The sequence below is a fragment of the Mixophyes fleayi genome, chromosome 3 (genome assembly GCF_038048845.1).
Source record: "Mixophyes fleayi isolate aMixFle1 chromosome 3, aMixFle1.hap1, whole genome shotgun sequence".
NCBI lineage: Eukaryota > Metazoa > Chordata > Amphibia > Anura > Limnodynastidae > Mixophyes > Mixophyes fleayi.
In genome coordinates this window covers 338,676,108-338,696,863 of record NC_134404.1, presented here as the reverse complement: position 1 = coordinate 338,696,863, position 20,756 = coordinate 338,676,108, and the positions used below count along the sequence as shown (strand labels likewise).

The 20,756-nt window shown below is 43.3% G+C and overlaps 2 protein-coding genes across 2 annotated transcripts; one reads left to right on the top strand and one right to left on the bottom strand.

Moving 5' to 3' along the window:
• The first annotated feature begins 2,458 nt into the window (after positions 1-2,458).
• Positions 2,459-5,634, top strand: LOC142143056 (hemoglobin heart muscle subunit alpha-type-like). The gene is made up of 3 exons (XM_075200773.1): positions 2,459-2,597; positions 4,874-5,078; positions 5,429-5,634. Exons 1-3 carry the CDS (start codon positions 2,503-2,505, stop codon positions 5,537-5,539), a joined length of 411 nt encoding a protein of 136 aa, XP_075056874.1. The 5' UTR covers positions 2,459-2,502; the 3' UTR covers positions 5,540-5,634.
• A 7,639-nt stretch (positions 5,635-13,273) lies between these two features.
• On the bottom strand, positions 13,274-19,985 carry LOC142143055 (hemoglobin heart muscle subunit alpha-type-like). Its single transcript, XM_075200772.1, has 3 exons — positions 19,878-19,985; positions 13,947-14,151; positions 13,274-13,598 (listed from the first exon to the last, which is right to left on the bottom strand). Exons 1-3 carry the CDS (start codon positions 19,970-19,972, stop codon positions 13,488-13,490), a joined length of 411 nt encoding a protein of 136 aa, XP_075056873.1. The 5' UTR covers positions 19,973-19,985; the 3' UTR covers positions 13,274-13,487.
• Between the last annotated feature and the right edge of the window lie 771 nt (positions 19,986-20,756).

The following is a 20,756-nucleotide window of genomic DNA, read 5'->3' as shown; positions in this document are numbered from 1 at the left end:
TTCCACTCTCATCACATTACTCCATTCCCGGTTACAGGACATTTTTGGGGCTGCACCCATTCTGTGGAATTCCCTCCCTTGCACAGTAAGACTTTCCTCTGGTCTTCAAACCTTCAAGCGTTCTCTGAAAACCAACCTCTTCAGGCAAGCTTATAATATTCCTCAACCACCCTCTTAATCTCCCTAGGTTACCCTATTACCACACTCTACACAGCTAACACAAGACAACAACCCTCTGACCAACATTACTGTGTGACTGATCACACAGCCCACTCAATACTTTGTACCCTTTGCATTCTAGCTGGACAAATATTCAATATGATGCAGCACTTACCCTCGTTATCAAACCATTGTCCCATAGATTGTAAGCTTGCTAGCAGGACCCTCTTACCTCTCTGTCTCTATGTATAGTACCCAGTATTTTATTAATGTTTGTTCCCAATTGTAAAGCGCTGCGGAATCTGCTGGCGCTATATAAATAAATGATGATTTTATATAGCGCCAACAAATTTCGTGTCACTTTTCAACAGTCTTCAGTAGTACACTATTAAAGACAAACCTTTATTTTTAGGTTTATAGATAACACAATTTTCCTAATCTGCTCTGATTGAATCAAAATTGGGGATGAAAAGCCCCAAACAGTGTGTGAGCTCTGGCTTGGATTACTTTTGGGACGTGCTTTAAACTTTGTATTCTACATTAAAATGCCAGTCACGAATAGGATACATTTAAAATGTAACAGACGTCTCACATGTTGTGCTAACGTTCATATATCATAAGGTGCATGCTGCTCAGTATACACAGAATTGCTAATTATCTTTTCTTTTCTTTTCAGACGCTTCTTACATCCGTATTATTAAGAAAAATGCATCAAACTCTACAGGAGGCCCAATATCTTTCTTAAACAAGCTGGATTCATGTAGAGGCCTGTTACATACTCAATGGTCTGTCTGGAAGCTACAATATTAATAGCTCAATATTCAGGCTCTAATTTGTTTAAGCTGCATCTCTTTGCAATTCTGAGCTTCCATTTCACCATTGTTACACATCAGTATAAGCTCTGTGACTATTCAGACTAGGGGCTAGATTTACTAAACTGCGAGTTTGAAAAAGGGGAGATGTTGCCTATAGCCACCAATCAGATTCTAGTTAGTACATTGTACAAAATGACAGCAAGCATCTGATTGGTCGCTATAGGCAACATCTCCACTTTTTCAAACCCGCAGTTTAGTAAATATACCACCTAGGTTCTTAAACCTTCACTTTCATCCTCAAATAGATTGTCTCATTCTTATCATTTTCACTTCAGGTTTCCCATTTGTATACCACAATATTCATCTTGCTGACCAATATTATAACATTATTTAGCTCGCCTGCTGTGGACGATAATAACACTGGAAGTTATAATGAAAGCATATAATTCATGTGTTCTATTAGTATGTTAGACCACTGGGAAACGAGAGTGGTAAAGTCAACTTATCTCAAGAGGGCTCTGCTGATTTCTTTTATGACAATTTGGTAGAGTAAATCTTGTACACACGATGAATGTTGTTAATATTTCGTGTTGGGAGGGTGTATATTTAAGGATTCTCCATAGCTGATTTATCTCCAAGGTTTTTGAGGAGAGCTGGCTCTGTTCCATTCTTCTAGAATCACTAATTGACCTGATTTTTCAGTGGGCGCTAGTAAGTCACCAGATTTTTGGCAAATCTGGAAATATTCACTTCTCTGAAAACCAGATGAAATTTGAGAATTAAATAGCCCTTTGCAATGCGCTCTTATTGGATAAAGAGAAGACTGAGAAGGCCATGCCAAAGATATGAGGAGGGAAAGGGGCTTAAAGTGATAGCTAAGAAGGGAACACAGGTCATAATTAAATAAACAGTTGTTATTTTGCTCACCCTTTGATGAGTGGCGGTATGTTCAGACCTCCTTAGAGCCTAGAATATGTCAATGTTCCGTCCTGTGATGGTTTTATCCAAGTCTATTGTTCTTTTGCCTTCCAGGTTAGATTACTGACCACAGTGATATAATGAAATAGCCTAGGACTTTATTTAAAAGTCTGGGAAATATATTACAATGCAGACTATTCCAACATTGGAAATCTAGGGGTTAAACGATAGTCAGAGGTAAAATGGATATAACATAATATAATGTTTAATCTTGTCCAAACTACAATAAGGACATATTGATACAAAGACACAGGTCATTTAGTAGTAGTGCTGGATGTCAGTGTCAGATAATGATAAATAAAACATCACACAACCTGGATCTGCCTCCCAGTTCCACCTGGAGATCATCTAATCACTAGTCCCAGACTTCAGTCCTAGTGCTCAGACAGGCCATGTTATAAGGATATCCTGCATGAGCACAGGTGTGTCAGTCACATGATCCTCTAATGACCCATTTGTGATTATATAAAGGGATTCCTAGAGCCTTGGTTATTAGAGGAGATTGAGCATTGTATGAGCACTGAGAGAAGAGAGAGCACCAGGTAACAAGATGCTTCTGTCAGACAGTGAGAAGGCTGCTATGGACTCTCTGTTTGAGAAGATTGCTCTTAAAGCTGAGGATTTGGGGTGTGAGGCCCTGGACAGGTGAGACACATATTTTTTTATTTTTTTTTTCCCATAGACTGTATGGAACAATAGTATATCTGTAGTAACGTATACCATGAGCTGGATTTTAAGGTTACTTTGAATTTGTCTTTGGAATGATGTGTGTTTTATTCTGCTGTCTATGTTTTTGTTTTTTTTTCCAAGGACTTGCTAAATCCTTTCACACTCTACTTAAATGTATTGTACTGACCCAGTGATGATGGCCATTTAAATGTTAAATCTGTCCAATGCATAATATAAATTTAATATATATAACTGAATACCATAGTTTTTATTAACAATCATTTCTAGGTAAAATTTTAATCCATATTTAGATACCTTTGAAAACTCCTATCAGGGACACTACTGAAGTAAGTGTAACACATGGGGAGGGGGATGGCCTGCTCTATTTTAGGGCTGTGTCTAGCTCTAACATGCCAACATTTGACATCTCCCTCTTGGGAGATATTGCTGGTGGGTTTTTTTTTGTGTTTTTTTTTGGGGGGTGTGGCCAAGTGGGACATGTTGCTTGGCCCTGCCCCCTAATGTGTCAGTTTGGCCAATTATAGTGGGAAAGTGCCTGTCATGTGTGTACTGCGTCACTAAGCCCCACCCCCACCAGTCAACTAACCCTGCAGAACATGAAATGGGAGTCTGCTCTGCTCTCCTGGGAGTCCAGGAGGACTTCCAGAGATTTGGGAGTCTCCTGGACAGTCTAGGAGAGTAGGCAACTACGGTCTAGCTCCATGCATCACAACATGCAGAGCGAAACCGTATCCTGTTCTATAGACCCAGTGACCCCATTGTCAATGAAAATCTAATACCCCCCCCCCATCTTCCTTTTCCCTGAGATGCACCTTGTTTATACCTGCTGGTCGCCTGCAGCTTTTTTTACTGTCTGTCACTAAATTGCTGCTCCTTCCCCTCTCCCTGCTTCTGTGCACACCGCAGCCCCAAAATCAGACTGTGCACACAGTACGCACTTCTGGGGTTGTGTGCAGTTAAGCGAAGTGAAGCCCTCCAGTCACCACAGAGGGAAATGTGATAGTCGTCAGTACATTGACACTATAATACATGAAGTGTCTTAATAACAAATGACAGCCTTCAGTATCTTTCAGTGAGAAAGTCTTCAGTAGTTGACAAACCTGATTGTAATACTGTGAATGGGATCTCCACTGACTTCTCCCCATTAAAGAAAAGCCGCTACTGATTCTCTAGAGACGGGACGTGTCTTACATTTTTGACTCCATTACTGAAGTCATGAGTGTCCTAACTGCCAGTCTGTTAAATCTTGGTCTCCATGAAAATGGCCACCTCCATAGTAGTCAATGCATGAAAATAGGACACATTTTAAGTGTTATCCAGACACCAACATCTTTTCCTACTGGTTCATCATTGGGGAGAATGCCAGACTCTCCTGAGAGTCGGGAAGATCACCCATTATTTCGGGAGTCTCCCTAGGAGTATAATTTGTTTTCTCACCTGCCATCTCAAATCGGTATGTATGCAGTGTATACGTGACCGCAAAATAAGCAAACAGTTCCTGGTAGGTAACAGAAGAGGCTGCTGCTGCTGTAGAACAATAAACAAAATAAGATTATTCCAGAAAATCTGAAGTAATAATACTGTACCTTCAGTTTTGCAATTTGGCTGTAACCCCTACATCTATATATCTGGTTTATATGATGACCTACTGTGGATCCAATGTTAAGAGGCTGCTAAATATAAATCTGCATTGAGGATCACATACAAAGCTGCCCCTGTGGTTTGGGGATTGCAAAATGCTGCATCTTCTGATGGGAGAAGTTGGGAGGGGGCTCTTGTAAAATGTAACTAGGTGCAGAACTTGTGGCTGCCTTGTGCACATTTACAGGTGGACAGTAAAGGTTTGGCTACAGGATACTATTACAAAACTGAGGTTTTGCAAAATGTTTGTGGTAGGCAGTGATGTGCCCACTCGTGTGATTGTGTAAGTGAGGTCAGCTGCATATAATTGAGCTGTATAAGGAACCTGGACTACGGTAAGACAGAATTGACAATTGTACGTAACCTCACACTAATGCTCTGTGCTGCACCTTCCATCAAAAAGCTAGGACATGAAGGGCATCCATCTAATCTTGTGGGAGTATTCGCAGGTGTACTGAATGAATATATTACTGAAACGCTACTGATAATTACCCTATTGCTAAATATCTTGCTTTTCTGGAACACCCAAACCAGAAACGTTACTCCGTGTAGCTACCTCTTTAATGAAGCTATATCTCAATCTATTCTAGGCTCTTCCAGAACCATCCTGAGACCAAGTCTCATTTCGTTAACAAGGACCTGAGTCCTGGCTCCAAGGACCTACACACCCATGGAGGGAAGGTGGTTAATGCCCTTGTAGAAGCATTGAAGAATCTGGGAAGCCTTGCAGAGCATCTGTCCACTCTCAGAGACATGCACACAATCACTCTGAAACTGACTGTAGATATAATCAAGGTGAGGAAATGACCCATAAATAAATGTGACCTTTATTCCACCACTGATGGACAGTCACACTGCCCTGGTTTATCATGCTGAACCACTCCATATTAATCCTGCTATATAAATTGGTTATGAATGACCACATTATCTCTTAGAGATCCTGCACACTATATTTAATTGTATCAGTTGGTTGTATTAATGCTAAGATTGAAACTGGAGATCTCCTATTGTAGTATCTCTAATAGAATGTTCTAACTGTTGTTCAATATGGCAGCTATTCAAAATAAGACCTGTTGATGCCCATTAAATCTACTATACTAAACTGTAACACCCCCACTAACCAATCCCTCTGCCTCCCTCCCCAGCTGCTGTGTGACTGCCTCCTGGAGGTCATCATCAAACACTTCCCTGATGCAGACCGGGCTGCCTGTGACAAGTTCCTCACTGCAGTTGCTGAGAACCTGATCTCCAGTTAAATGGGGAAGAGATGGATCTGTCTCCTGTAAACCAGTCTAATGTGTCCATGAATATGATCTACACTATGGTTCCTGGATCAGGGGCACACGCAGGATTTTTAGAGGGGGTTCCCCCCCCACCCAAAAAAAAAGAGAGAAAAAAGCAGCAGCACTGTACTATACAGCGGCCGTGGCGCTGTCAGAGTCCGCAGCGGTGCTGTATACAATACAGCACCGCTGCAGACGCTTCTTTGATAGCACCGTGGCTGCTGTATAGTACAGTGCCGCTATGTGGGGCACTTCATGAGGGGAGGGGTTTCTGGGTCTCTGTGCCCCTGAGGATGGAGGAAAATACAATTTGACAACACTGAACACTACTGGATCATACAGTTGTATTGAACAGTGTACAACTACTCTGCCAATTCTTCAATAAAAAATATTTAACTATTCCTGCTGGGCTGTCAGTAGCTGAGGGAATGAAACATGTGACCAGAAGCTGTAACATTGTTGTCAATGGGATTCCATATATCTAAGTCTTTAACAGCTTCTTCTCCAGAACCTCCCAGACACAATGGTGCTCATGTAAAGGTGAATGTACATTGTTTTACAATATATTCTGTACTGTGCATGCACACAAGAAATGGCATGTCAGTATGCAGACTTTGTTTCGTGGCAGGACAGGGGTGGGAAGGCAAGAACAGAGAGGCTGTGTTTAGGCCCGGCGCTCCCATTAGGCAAGGTTAGGCACTTGCCTAGGGCGCCTGGATCTGGAGGGTGCCACAGATTAAAAATGTCTTTAAAACTGTGCGGCGACCGCTGACCATACCTTTCATGGCCACCGCACAGCTTCTGATACATCCACAGGGAGGGGGGGAGGGACAATGGATCATCACCACCGCCGCCTCTCTGCTCCGTCTACTCCCCTCCACTCACTGTCGGGCCGTGACATCATCATCACGGCCTGACAGTGTCAGTGAGTGGAGGGGAGCAGAGAGGAGGCAAGTTAAGGTAAGAAAAGATGGGAGGGGGGGCCAATTTTGAAAATGGGGTGGGGGGGCACCGATTTTGAAAAAGTGCCTAGGGTGCCAAGGACCCTAGCACTGGCACTGGCTGTGTTGCCCTAAAAGCAACGCAATCAGGGGTGAAATCTGTAACAGATATGTAAGGAGGTGATAATTAAAAGGACCGTGCTGATCATTACTTTTTTGTGTGCTAAAAATAGAGTGATTCAAGCTCAGCAACTTTAGGGGGATGAAAAGCTACAACCAGGCTTTGAGCACTGGGGCTTCGATTAATTTTGGGACACCCAATGCTACACTAAAATTCCAGCCAATAATGATTTAAAGTGTATCTTCATGCAGCAGACTCTAACTTAGTATACTATCTCATGTATATTAAGGTGCATGCAATGTCTTTTCAGACTCTTTTTGGTTTTTTTTTAGGCTTGATTTTGTTTTTTGATATGCATAAAATTTAAGATGCTCAATGTCTTTATTTTAATTAGAAGTTGGACTTGTGAACATTGTTTCGGAGGCCTGTTACATGGGCACCAGACAATGTCCACTTTATAAAAGTAATGCACAGGCTTTATCCACTGAAGTTATCAGTGCATGTGTCATTGCATTCCCAAATCCATTATACTGCACATGGCTGGATGGGGAGTAACCATGATGTAGAACAGAATATTTTGCAGGGCATCTCCTGCCAATATACAGTACTCGGTGGTCTGTGTGGAATCTACAACATATTGGGCCACAGCAAAATTAACATGGCTCTAAAATATTGTAATATAGCAGTAGAGAAACTCTCAGATGGAATTCTTTCCAGTTATACCCTTCTCTCCAACAGTGTAGTCTTGGTACAAAAGCTTGCCCTCCATCTCACTGGTTATTCTGTCATGCAATGGTAGGCTTTCCTCCATAGTCTTGGAGCCTCCATGGGGCAAGTGGTGGTCATGTAACAAGATTCCAAAGAGTAATATGGATGGCTTGTGGGGATGATCTGTCCCACAGTTACATCAAGAAATTTGTGGAGGGGGATACGTCTCTAAGATAAGCTAAAGTAAGAGTTTTTTTGTTATGGAAGAGTAAAAGTCCAACGAGTTGCGAGGTCGGCACTCTGCTGTGGGGTGTGAAGTGTGTCCAGTTAGTGGGTCATAAATCCAGTTGTTTGAGTCCTTTCTTCAATGACTGGAATGTTCTTATTGGAATGAATTCCCATATTTTTCTCTCCCTGTCATTTTTAAAAAGACCTTTCAGTATTAGGACTTTTAAATCTGTCATACTGTGTCCTGGTCCAGAATCGTCTTGTGTGTAGGTGTAGACTCATCCTGGATTGCGGTTTCTGCTTGGTCTCCAATGTAGATTCCCTCAGGGCACCATGTACAGTGTATCATATACACCACGTTGAAGGATGTACATGAGAATGTGTCAGTGGTTTTATAGTCCCGCTGTGTGTTTGGTATGTGGACTGTGTTTGTTGGTAGGACATGGGTGCAGGTTTTGCATTATTTGTTTTTGCAAGGAAAGGTGCCAGTCTCTGATGGTGATGGGAGGTCACTTTTAACAAAAAGTTGGGAGGCTGTTTATATGAAAGGAAAGGTAAATCTGGGAATATTTCCTTCAGTCTATTGTCTTTCTGAAATATGGGTTGAAGGTCAACCTTCATCTTCTAATGGGGCAGGGACTGATGTGAATGAATTCTCCGTACAGCGCTGCAGAATTAGTGGCGCTATATAAATAGATGATAGAAACTTTCAAAGGTTTTAACAAGGTACAGGAAGGAAACATTCCTCAAAGGAAAAGTACCATCAGCAGTGGTAGAGGCTAATACAGTAGAGCCATTTAGACAGACATAAGAATACCCTTACAAAAAACTAAAGCTCATATCTGGTTTGAGGTTACAATGGATTAAAATATGGGCAGACTAGATGGGCCAAGTAGTTCTTATCTGCCATCAATTCTATGTAGGAAAGCAGCCTCCTGCCTTGAATGACAGATTCTATTACCAAGACACATTCATTCATCCATAGTAGGTGTATATTGGTGTGGAGGGTACTATTACTTTAATGATCACATGATTGACTACCCTACTTTACAAACATCAATATGTTTGAATTGTGATTTGAAACCCTCATACTTTAAACTGGAAAAATGGGCTTTCCATCAGCCACAAGTTAACTTTCTGGGCTACATCATCTCTCTTTAGAAACCCAAGAGCCCTAAAAATGATAAGGAGGTTCAGCGTTTTCAGGCAAATATATTAACAATCTTTAAGAGCATAATAGTAAAGTAGGAGATCAGATTATACCTTCCCCTCTCCGGCAGCTGCAACCAGATTGATAACAGACTGGACTATCTCCCACCCCTTTCATACTGCAGCCTCAACATGTGTTTTTGCCACCTGGGTCGAGACTGCAGTATGAATGACTCCAGGTCTAGTTCCCAGGTCGGCTGACCCGGGACTCTTGGTGGGGTAATTACTGGTTTTTGACCTGGGTCGTCTGCACTATGAATGGTGAGACCTGGGTTTCTCGCCAGACAAAGTTAAAGTTTTGAAAAAAAACCATCACAAGAGGAGCCAATCAGAGCTGTGTAAGTAACAAGTAGGGGAGTTATTATATTCAACAGGATATCCCATTACTCTGACATGCTGCCACTTAGATGCCCATTGTTGGATTGTCCGTCCCTCAATGGCCAATATCCATTATAATTGTGAACATTTCATTAACATGTGGACTTCCATACACAACAGGGGCTAACGACTAACATTAGTTACTTAAAAGTAAATATTTGCCATCTTTATTTTGCACTACTGGCCAATCACCCATTCAGGGGTAAACCAAACATAGAATATATACTGTATATTAACTGTGACTTTACCCATAATTAATATACAGCACATATGTCGCAATGCCTTCAAAATAGTGTAATATTGTTGATAATTGAGCAAGGATCATTTTGATAATGTTACAGTTCCCTTCTCACCATTCTCTGTATTTAATATCACGCAGTTACTAAGTAATGGATAAATAAGACATGATGAAATGTATTTAATGTAACCATTGTATATACAGATGTGTCAGAAGGTACACAATTATTTTATGTTTATTATATGAAAAAACAAACAAACTGAACAGTGGATCATTTTTTTGTCTTATGTGTTGTCCTATAATTGCAAAGCCCTTGGAGGTTTTCACACAATCATAGTCTGGCTGTGCTGGCTTTAATGGTTCTTGAGTACATGTAAACCCACTTTTGTAGTGTGCATGGGTATGAATCAATGGTGCCAGCAATTCTCAAAGCAAGGATCCCTTTTTTTTGCAAAACTGCATGGTTTAACAACTCTACTAGAGGGAGGTGGAGGTTCCCAGAAAGAGTCCAGCTCTAGTATCTAGAGACCCAATAACTGTGGTATAAACCACCCCCTACTAGCCACACAGATTACATGTCCATCACTATATTCATGGAGCCTTTAAAATAATGAAGAGCACAGAGTTATAATTGCAACCACTTGGTGACTACAGAAAGACTCAATAACTGATTAGTCAGTGAACTATATCCCTATTAAATGCATTACATAGTGACAACAGTGCAATGGAAGATCAGAATTGTAAAGAGATGCAGTTAACATACTAGAGTCTGAATATTATGTATGGGTGGACAGTGCTTTAACCAAGATTATAGCCGATGACATGGAGTACAGGCTTTTGTACCAAGAAATAGATTCTGGACAGCTATATTCCACGTCACATCTGACAGCGTTTCTAATGTCAGCAAGCCAGGAATAACGCTCCAAGGCTTCCACATAGCAAAGATTACAAACTATTAGAACCATTTTATATTGCTGTTACCCAATGAGTTGATATATAAACTGCGTACCATATACAGTCATGGCCAAAAGTTTTGAGAATTACACATTTTTTCACTCTGGAGCTGAACTGTGGTACTCTGTCTTACTGAATCCCATTTCACCCAGAACCAGCCAGAGGTAATGAAAGATTATCATCACAAGAAGCTAGTTTGTTTTCAGATCAGTTTCCTTCTTAGGCTGACTATATAAACCATCCCTCACCAATCTAGCTGCCCTCTCTCCCAATTGTAAATTTCAGAACTTACACCAGTAGCTCCACAATGCATTGTTCAGAAGCTGATTGTTTTGTGGGATGTGAATGTTTGTCATGTGTATATTGCATTTGTAATGTTTGTTTCTCTATATGCTTTATGTATAGCCATGGTCAAAAGTTTTGAGAATGACTCATATTATTTTTCACAAAGTCTGCTGCCTCAGTTTTTATGATGGAAGTTTGCATATAATCCAGAATGTCATGGAGTGATCAGATGAAATGCAATTAATTTCAAAGTTTCTCTTTGCCATGAAAAAAAAAACAAAAACTTTATACCAAAAACATTTTCACTGCATTTCAGTCCTGCCACAAAAGGACCAGCTGACATCAGGTCAGTGATTCTCTCGTTAACACAGGTGAGTGTTGACGAGAACAAGGATGGAGATTACTCTGTCATGCTTATTGAGGTAGAAGAACAGACTGGAAGCTTTTAAAAGGATGGCGGTGCTTGAAATCATTGTACTTCCTATGTTAACTATGGTTACCTGCAAGAAAACATGTGCAGTCATCATTGCTTTGCACAAGGGCTTCATAGTCAAGAATATTGCCACTAGTAAGGTTGCACCTAAATCAACCATTTATCGGAACAAGAACTTCAAGGAGAGAGGTTCAATAGTTGTGAAGGCAGCTTCAGGACGCCCAAGAACGTCCAGCAAGCACCAGGACCATCTCCTAAAGTTGATTCAGCTGCAGGATGGGGGCACCACCAGTGCAGAGCTTGCTCAGGAATGGCAGCAGGCAGGTGTGAGTGCATCTGCACGTACAGTGAGGCGAAGACTTTGACGACGGCTTGGTGTCAAGAAGGCCAGCAAAGAAGCCACTTCTCTCCAGGAAAAACATCAGGGATAGACTGATATTCTGCAAAAGGCACAGGGATTGGACTGCTGAGGACTGGGGTAAAGTCATTTTATCTGATGAATCCCCTTTCAGATTGTTTGGGACATCTGAAAAAACCCTTGTCCGGAGAAGGAAAGGCGAGTGCTACCATCAGTCCTGTGTCATGCCAACAGTAAAGCATCCAGAGACCATTCATGTGTGGGGTTGCTTCTCAGCCAAGTGAGTGGGGGGCTCACTCAGTTTTGCCTAAGAACACAGCCATGCATAAAGAATGGGACCAGAACATCCTCCAAGAGCAACTTCTCCCAACCATCCAAGAACAGTTTGGTCACATACAATGCCTTTTTCAGCATGATTGAGCACCTTGTCATAGGCAAAAGTGATAAGTGGCTGGGGATCAAACCATCAAAATTGTGGGTCCATGTTCAGGAAACTCACCAGACTTTAATCCCATTGATAACTTGGTCAATCCTCAAGAGGCGGGTGGACAAACAAAAACCCACAAATTCTGGCAAACTCCAAGCATTGATTAGTCAAGAACGGGCGGCCATCAGTCAGTATGTGGCCCAGAAGTTGATTGACAGCATGGCAGGGCGACTTGCTGAGGTCTTCAAAAAGAAAGGTCAACACTGCAAATATTAACTCTTTGCATAAACTTAATGTGATTGTCAATAAAAGCCTTTGACACTTAAGAAATGCTTATAATTTTACTTCAGTATACCATAGCAACATCTGACAGAAAGGTCTAAAAATACCGAAGCAGCAAACTTTGTGAAAACCAATACTTGTGTTATTCTCAAAACTTTTGGCCATGACTGTACTAGCATGAGGTGCACTGACGTGTGTTATTCCAGTTCTACATCACTGTTACTCAGACCATGTGCAGTATAAAGGATTTGGGAGTGCAGCTAGGCATGCATTATTTACTTCAGTAGGTATAGCCTGTGCCCTTAATTACCAAGTGGACATTGTCCAGCTCCTGTGTAACAGGCCTCTAGGTGAATCAAGTTCATAGTTGAGTGCATTTGACTTAATAATGCAGACATTAAAAGGAGTCTGGATGGGGGGGAAAAAAAAAAAAAAAAAAGTTACATGTATACATCTTAAGATAATGAAAATTAGTATACCATGTATAATGTGTCTGCTGCATGAAGATACATTTTAAATGTAGATGCTTAACTGGATTTTTAATGTAGAGCACAAAATGTGAGAGTCATGACCCGAAAGTTACTCAAGCCCAAGTGCAGCTTTTGCAGAGGTTCCTCAAGCTGTTCCATCCCCCTAAAACTGCAGAGATTGAACCCCTTTTGGTGGGGCATGCCTTTATTTTATCACACAAAAGGAAAAAAGGACCATGATAGCGATCAAGGATCTGGAGTCAGGAGTCAAACGCCTGCAACAAATACCCTTTTCAGTAGACATATCTGTGGGCGTTGTCACCGCAGATTGAGTTGGTTACATAAACATGCCTTTGCTGTTATTGCCTGCACTGCCTTTAAACAGAAAGAGTAGCAGAGTCAACCTATGGACACAAACACATGCATCTTGTTCACATGTCCAGTATGGAAAATATAACAATAAAAATTAAAAAACTAAATAAAAAAAAAAAACGCTTGTTCCATCTCTACATAAACTCCACTGAGCCTCAGGGTTTTCTGGGTACAAAGCTCAATATCCCCTGTTAGAGTCTTGGAGATATGGAAACCCATTCCTAACCAGCGGTCATGTTACAGCTTCTCCTCACGCATTTCATTGCCTCAACTACAGTACAAATGGAGACAGCACAAGCGAGATTTAATAAATATTGTTTATGGACTTGTCACAATATGCACACACTATTCAGTACAACTGAGTGATCCAGTACAACTGAATGACCCTGTAAGGTTCAGCATCCAGCTTGGCCTTTGTGCATCTTCCTCCTCCATCCTGATACAGGAGTCATAGTGTAGATCATGTTCATGGAGACATTAGACTGGTTTACAGCAGACAGATCCATCTCTTCCCCATTTAACTGGAGATCAGGTTCTCAGCAACTGCAGTGAGGAACTTGTCACAGGCAGCCCGGTCTGCATCAGGGAAGTGTTTGATGATGACCTCCAGGAGGCAGTCACACAGCAGCTGGGGAGGGAGGCAGAGGGATTGGTTAGTGGGGTTACAGTTAAGCATATTAGATTTAATGAGCATAAACAGGTCCTATTTTGAATAGCTTCCATATTGAACAACAGTTAGCACATTCTATAAGGGATACTACAATAGGCGATCTCCAGTTTCAATCTTTACATTTAATTGCATATCAATAGGTTGGTTGTATAAATGCTGTGTTCAGGATCTCTAAGAGATAATGTGGTCATTCATAACCAAATTATAGCAGGATTAATATGGAGTGGTTCAGCATGATAAACTAGGGCAGTGTGAATGTCCATCAGTGGTGGACTAAAGGTCACATGTTACTATGGGTCATCTCACCTTGATTATATCTACAGTCAGTTTCAGAGTGATTGTGTGCATGTCCCGGAGAGTGGACAGATGCTCTGCAAGGCTTCCCAGGTTCTTCAATGCTTCTACAAGGGCATTAACCACCTTCTCTCCATGGGTGTGTAGGTCCTTGGAGCCAGGACTCAGGTCCTTGTTAACGAAGTGAGACTTGGTCTCAGGATGATTCTGGAAGAGCCTAGAAGAGGTTGAGGAACAGTTTTATTAAAGAGGGAGATACATGGAGCAACACCCAGAGGGGACATATGCAATAGAAAGTCAAGATATTTAGTAATAGGGTATTTGTCACAGTCTCAGTAATAACTGCTTACCAGCACAATATTAGATTTATTAGAGCTGCTCATTGACCCCCGTGTTTTGGTTTTGGATTTGGATTACGCCGTGTTTTGGTTTTGCCAAACCGCCCTTGCGTGTCTGGGTTTTGTTTTCCAATTTTGTTTAAAAATCAATGTTTTTGGGCATAAAATAACCGAATTTAGTGCTCCATCTGTTTCTTGGATAAGTAATGTAATTGTAAAGCTAATAAATTATGAAAAAAAAAACTGTTTAAATCCTGGTAGGCCATCATTAATTGTACACACAAACCAGATTGTCTTCCTCTCCATCTATGCATATTGGCAAAGCAGCCATTGTCTTTGGGTGTATATTACACCCTACACTTATAGTTAAATATGTAAAGAAATGGACAAAGGCAGTTTGGTTTCTGTCTCTCTAGGCCCCCCCCCCTCCACCTGTTGAAAATAGTAACAAATTCAGCCATTATAGACTCTAGAATATAAATAGAAATTGAGAAAGGAAATTTGGTATCTGTCTGCATCATCCTCATCATTAGCGCCCTCGTCGCCTACACAAATCTCCCCCTCATCCTCTTCTAATTCCAAAGTGGCATCCTCAATTTGTGCATCACCGGCTACACTCAGTTTGTTCAGGCACACATCAGCAGAACTGCTTAAAGGGCCCTTCTTTATGGGTACACCAACAGAATGCTCACGATTAGACATACCACTGGTGGATGGACTCTCCACAGGGATTGTCATCATTTCTGATTCAGAGCACACATTATCCTCTAATGCCTTACTGTTTTCTTGCAGCTCGGCCTTGATGCGTAACAGTAGTTGTGCACCACTTTTAGACACCAAATTACTTGGTCTTGCTTGGTCACGAGTGACCGTACAAGAAGGCGCAATAACATTTTTTGATCTGCCACTAATAGAGAAAGGTGAAGGCTCCATTCTTTCTTTGCCACTGCGTGTGTAGAATGGCATGTTGGCAATTTCAGTCATTAATCGGCACTTAACTTTTCCTCAGTTAGACTTTTTCGCTTCTGCACGGTAACATTTTTTTGGGTGTATGTTTTTTTTCCCTGATTTAAAAAGACTATATACTTTTACATAGGCTTTACCAGATGACGTACTGGGAACACAACCATCAGGACTGGTGCCAGCACCTGCTTGCTAATTCTGCTCATATGTGGATTGCTTTGAATCCATTTTCATGAGCCCAAAGCACTTGTAGTGCAAAATATTGTATAAATACTGCTGATAAATATGACTTGGCAGCCAGAAAAATTAAATTTTAAATACCTCATTCTGCAAAGTTCCATCTTATTTTTATATGTGGCACAAGGCACCCACAGATCCTGCACCTAGCTGCATTTCCCACCAGATGACACAGCATTTTGCAGCTTTGTATGCAACTCTCAATGTGTATTTATATTAAGCAGTCTCTTAAGTGTGTGTGTGTGTGTGTTAGCCAATTAGCAAAACTAAAGAGAATGTACATCAGTCACTGAAATGCTACAGGCTTTTAAAGTAGGCATACCCCTTGTTTATTACTACTTGGCAGGGCCGGACTGGGACTAAAAATCAGCCCTGGCATTTAAAGTACACAGGCCCATCTCAGTCCCAGCATAAAATGAAGTGTGCGCCGCCGCTGCGCGGCGGCGCCGAAAAGGGCGTGCCCACATTGTGTTTTGGGTGTGGCCAACATGTGGCATTGATACATATATTATAATAAAACATTACATTTATCACGCCCTCCCAGTCACATCACGCCATCCCCAGCCCACTGGGGATGCTTCTGGTGCTGCTGACATCCATCAGGGTGGGAACTTCCTGTAGAGTGAGCAGGGAAGCTCTTTGTCTCACAAGATTACCAAATCTTGTGATACTTGGAGCTCCTAGGCTTCCTCTGCAGGCTGTGTCCTGTCCGGGAACTGAGAGCAGCCATCAGTTCCCTTCCCCTAACATGCTGCATTAAGGCTCAGGGGGCCCAGGGTATTTAAGACAGCTGGGCCCCTATTATGTAACATGGTTATCAATTTAGACAAATACACAGGCAATACTGTGTGCACTACTGTTAGAAGCACACAGCTCTGCCTTCACAAGCAGTACGTTGTGAAGCGGGACATACCTCCCAACTGTCCTTGCAGTTAAACCAAATCCTGACTAAGTGACAGTCACCCAAATTCAGGACTGCCCCACCAGATTCAGGACCGTTGGCAGACTGTCCTGCTCTCTCCTACCTGTCTTTGTCACTTTCACCACTTGTAGCAGCTAGTTTCTTTAGCTCAGTTCTTTCTTGTCTTTATCCTGGAATATTAGATCCCCAATTCTGAAAAAATTGGGGTACATGAGATTTAGAAAACTCCAACTCACGTTTTATAATTAGGCCTCCCTCCAGTCCCCACAATAATAATTTTCACATTTAATAAGTATACCTATTTCCCTTCAAACAGCCCCAACATTAAACTAACAATATACCCATTTACTCAAAACATATTTCCCTCCCTGCAGACAGTCTAAGTAATAAATTAAATAGCATTAAAGTTTAATAAATATAGCTATTTTCCACAACCATCGCCAGCAATAAATAATTCATATTCACATTTAATAAATAGCCCTCCACCCCAAAATCAGCACCATATTCAATTGATAGCCCTAAACCACCCAAGCATGAAATTAAAGATTCCTTCACCTCAACTTAAATAGTTAGCCCCCACCTACACTCCACCATTAAATAGCCTACCTCCCACACTATATTAAGATCCTCCTTTCCCTCACATATTATATTAAAATACTGCGCGCACAAACACACTATTATATACATGGCGCCACACACACACTAATATATACATGGCGCCACACACACACACACTAATATATACATGGCGCCACACACACACACACTAATATATACATGGCGCCACACACACACTAATATATATATATATATATATATATATATAGGTCCAGACTTCACACAATGTACTGATACACACACAATTGCCAGCCAGACACACACCCCCCCCAGGGAGAGACACAGCCAGCCCCCCCACCAGTGAGAGATGCAGCAACAACCAGCCCCCCCAGTCAGAGACATAGTGACAGCGACAGCCAGCCCCCCCCAAGTCAGAGATATAGTGACAGCCAGCCCCCCCCAAGACAGAGACAGCGCCAGCAACAGCCAGCCCCCCCTAAGTCAGAGACATAGTGACAGCCAGCCCCCCAAGTCAGAGACATAGTGACAGCAACAGCCAGCCCCCCAAGTCAGAGACATAGTGACAGCCAGCCCCCCCCAAGTCAGAGACATAGTGACATTGACAGCCAGCCACCCCCCAAGTCAGAGACATAGTGACAGCCAGCCCCCCAAGTCAGAGACATAGTGACAGCCAGCCCCCCAAGTCAGAGACATAGTGACAGCCAGCCCCCCAAGTCAGAGACATAGTGACAGCCAGCCCCCCCCAAGTCAGAGACATAGTGACATTGACAGCCAGCCCCCCCCAAGTCAGAGACATAGTGACAGCGACAGCCAGCCACCCCCCAAGTCAGAGACATAGTGACAGCCAGCCCCCCAAGTCAGAGACATAGTGACAGCCAGCCCCCCAAGTCAGAGACATAGTGACAGCCAGCCCCCCCCAAGTCAGAGACATAGTGACATTGACAGCCAGCCCCCCCCAAGTCAGAGACATAGTGACAGCGACAGCCAGCCACCCCCCAAGTCAGAGACATAGTGACAGCCAGCCCCCCCCCAAGACAGAGACAGCGCCAGCAACAGCCAGCCCCCCCCCCCCCAAGTCAGAGACATAGTGACAGCCAGCCCCCCCAAGTCAGAGACATAGTGACAGCGACAGCCAGCCCCCCAAGTCAGAGACATAGTGACAGCCAGCCCCCCCAAGTCAGAGACATAGTGACATTGACAGCCAGCCACCCCCCAAGTCAGAGACATAGTGACAGCCAGCCCCCCCCAAGACAGAGACAGCGCCAGCAACAGCCAGCCCCCCCTAAGTCAGAGACATAGTGACAGCCAGCCCCCCAAGTCAGAGACATAGTGACATTGACAGCCAGCCACCCCCCAAGTCAGAGACATAGTGACAGCCAGCCCCCCAAGTCAGAGACATAGTGACAGCCAGCCCCCCAAGTCAGAGACATAGTGACAGCCAGCCCCCCCCCCCCCCAAGTCAGAGACAGTGGCAGTGACAGCCAGCCCCCCCCCCCCCAAGTCAGTGACAGTGACAGCCAGCCCCCCCCCCCCCCAAGTCAGTGACAGTGACAGCCAGCCCCCCCAAGTCAGAGACATAGTGACAGCCAGCCCCCCCCCCCCCAAGTCAGAGACATAGTGACAGTGACAGCCAGCCCCCTCCCCCAAGTCAGAGACAGTGACAGCAACAGCCAGCCCCCCCTATGTTAGAGACAGTGACAGCGATAGCCAGCCCCCCCCCCCAAGTCAGAGACATAGTGACAGCCAGCCCCCCCCAAGTCAGAGACATAGTGCCAGCCCCCCCTCCCCCAAGTCAGAGACAGTGACAGCAACAGCCAGCCCCCCCCTAAGTTAGAGACATAGTGACAGTGACAGCCAGCCCCCCAAGTCAAAAACATAGTGACAGCCAGCCCCCCCCCCCCCCCCAAGTCAGAGACATAGTGACAGCCAGCCCCCCCCCCCCCCCAAGTCAGAGACATAGTGACAGTGACAGCCAGCCCCCCCCCCAAGTCAGAGACATAGTGACAGCCAGCCCCCCCCCCCCAATTCAGAGACATAGTGACAGTGCCAGCCAGCCCCCCCCCAATTCAGAGACATAGTGACAGTGCCAGCCAGCCCCCCCCCAATTCAGAGACATAGTGACAGTGCCAGCCAGCTCCCCCCCAAGTCAGAGACATAGTGTCAGTGACAGCCAGCCCCCTCCCCCAGTCAGAGACACACTTACCTTATCACCTCGCTGCTCGGCGGACAGTGTCAATGCGATGTGCGGCGTGCCAGTAATCACATGGGATGCGCATCATGTGACAGGTGCTGTTACATGATGCGCCTCCCATGTGATTACTGGCGCGCCGCACATCGCATTGACACTGTCCGCCGAGCAGCGCGCAGTGAGCTGCGCTGCTCGGACGGACATCCTGCCCCGTTGGACCGGCCCAACTAGCCATCGGCCCTTCTGGCATTTGCCAGAAGTGCCCGATGGCCAGTCCGGCCCTGCTACCTGGTTATTTTAGAGTCTCAAATGAACCTCATACAGATGTGGGGGTGTCAAGAGGAGAGAGAAATAGCCTCCCACAAATCCCCATAAAGGGCTATAAGTTAAAAAACCTTGCCAACAGGTATTGTTAAGAGCTATGGTACATGTACTCAGACTTCGGTTAAGTGGTTAAGTTTACATTTAAGCAGCTTCCTTTAAGCACTGCAGATTGAATACCTAATGGCACCAATCATCACTGGGTCAGAATACTATATTTAAGTTGAGGTGGGAGTGTACAGCAAGGATTTAGCAGGTCCTTATAAACTGTCATATGTACAGCAGACGATAGATAGGATTCCAGAAACAGAGAAACTCAACTTGTGGTATAAGTTGTTACAGATATACAATAGTTCATACTGTCTAGGTAACAAGCTCCCAACTATGTGTCTCACCTGTCCAGGGCCTCACACCCCAAATCCTCAGCTTTAAGAGCAATCTTCTCAAACAGAGAGTCCATAGCAGCCTTCTCACTGTCTGACAGAAGCATCTTGTTATCTGGTGCTCTCAGTGCCCACACAATTCCCAATCTTCTCTAATAACCAAGGCTCTAGGAATCCCTTTATATAATCACAAATGGGTCATTAGAGGATCATGTGACTGACACACCTGTGCTCATGCAGGATATCCATATAACCTGGCCTGTCTGGGAACTAGGACTGAAGTCTGAGACTAGTGATTCAGTGTTTCCCAATCTCAGTCCTCAGGGACCCCTAACAGTGCATGTTTTCCATATGTCATTGGTGGAGCTCAGGTCTATTCATTACTGACTGATACATTTTGAAAGATCCATAGGTGGCTGTAGATCTCCAATAACAGAATGATCTAATAGTCTGTATTTTAATATATCAGCCAATTCTGTAGATAGTCAGTCTCAGGCTATATCATTATCTCACTGTAGCCAGGTTCATTAGAGAAGACGTGTTCTGAAAATGGGGCAGATAATTACATTTTTGTAAAGCTGTGGTCACAATGTAATGTATAATGTAAACAAATTATACAACAGATTTTTTTTTACCCGTTTTATGGAATTATATAAGCTGCATACTTTACATTACAGTATCTGCACTACTTGTCACAAAATGTTATGAAGCTATTAACACTTCACTAGATGTCACAGGTTTGGAGAACATCAAAATGTCTCTGTTTTTTCTATAGTCATTTAGGATTAAACATAGAAAAGTCTGTGAAGTTCAACCTATTTTAAGTTCTTGCTGTGTTGATCCAGAGGAAGAAAATCAAAACCCCTGAGAGGCAGCTGCTATTCCAATAAA

Excerpts from the sequence above, each read along its gene's own strand:
- LOC142143056 (XM_075200773.1), top strand. The coding sequence starts at position 2,503 with ATGCTTCTGTCAGACAGTGAGAAGGCTGCTATGGACTCTCTGTTTGAG. Across the intron at positions 2,598-4,873 it reads GGGTGTGAGGCCCTGGACAG|GCTCTTCCAGAACCATCCTG; the intron begins GTGAGACACATA and ends AATCTATTCTAG. Across the intron at positions 5,079-5,428 it reads TGACTGTAGATATAATCAAG|CTGCTGTGTGACTGCCTCCT; the intron begins GTGAGGAAATGA and ends CTCCCTCCCCAG.
- LOC142143055 (XM_075200772.1), bottom strand. The coding sequence starts at position 19,972 with ATGCTTCTGTCAGACAGTGAGAAGGCTGCTATGGACTCTCTGTTTGAG. Across the intron at positions 14,152-19,877 it reads GGGTGTGAGGCCCTGGACAG|GCTCTTCCAGAATCATCCTG; the intron begins GTGAGACACATA and ends AACCTCTTCTAG. Across the intron at positions 13,599-13,946 it reads TGACTGTAGATATAATCAAG|CTGCTGTGTGACTGCCTCCT; the intron begins GTGAGATGACCC and ends CTCCCTCCCCAG.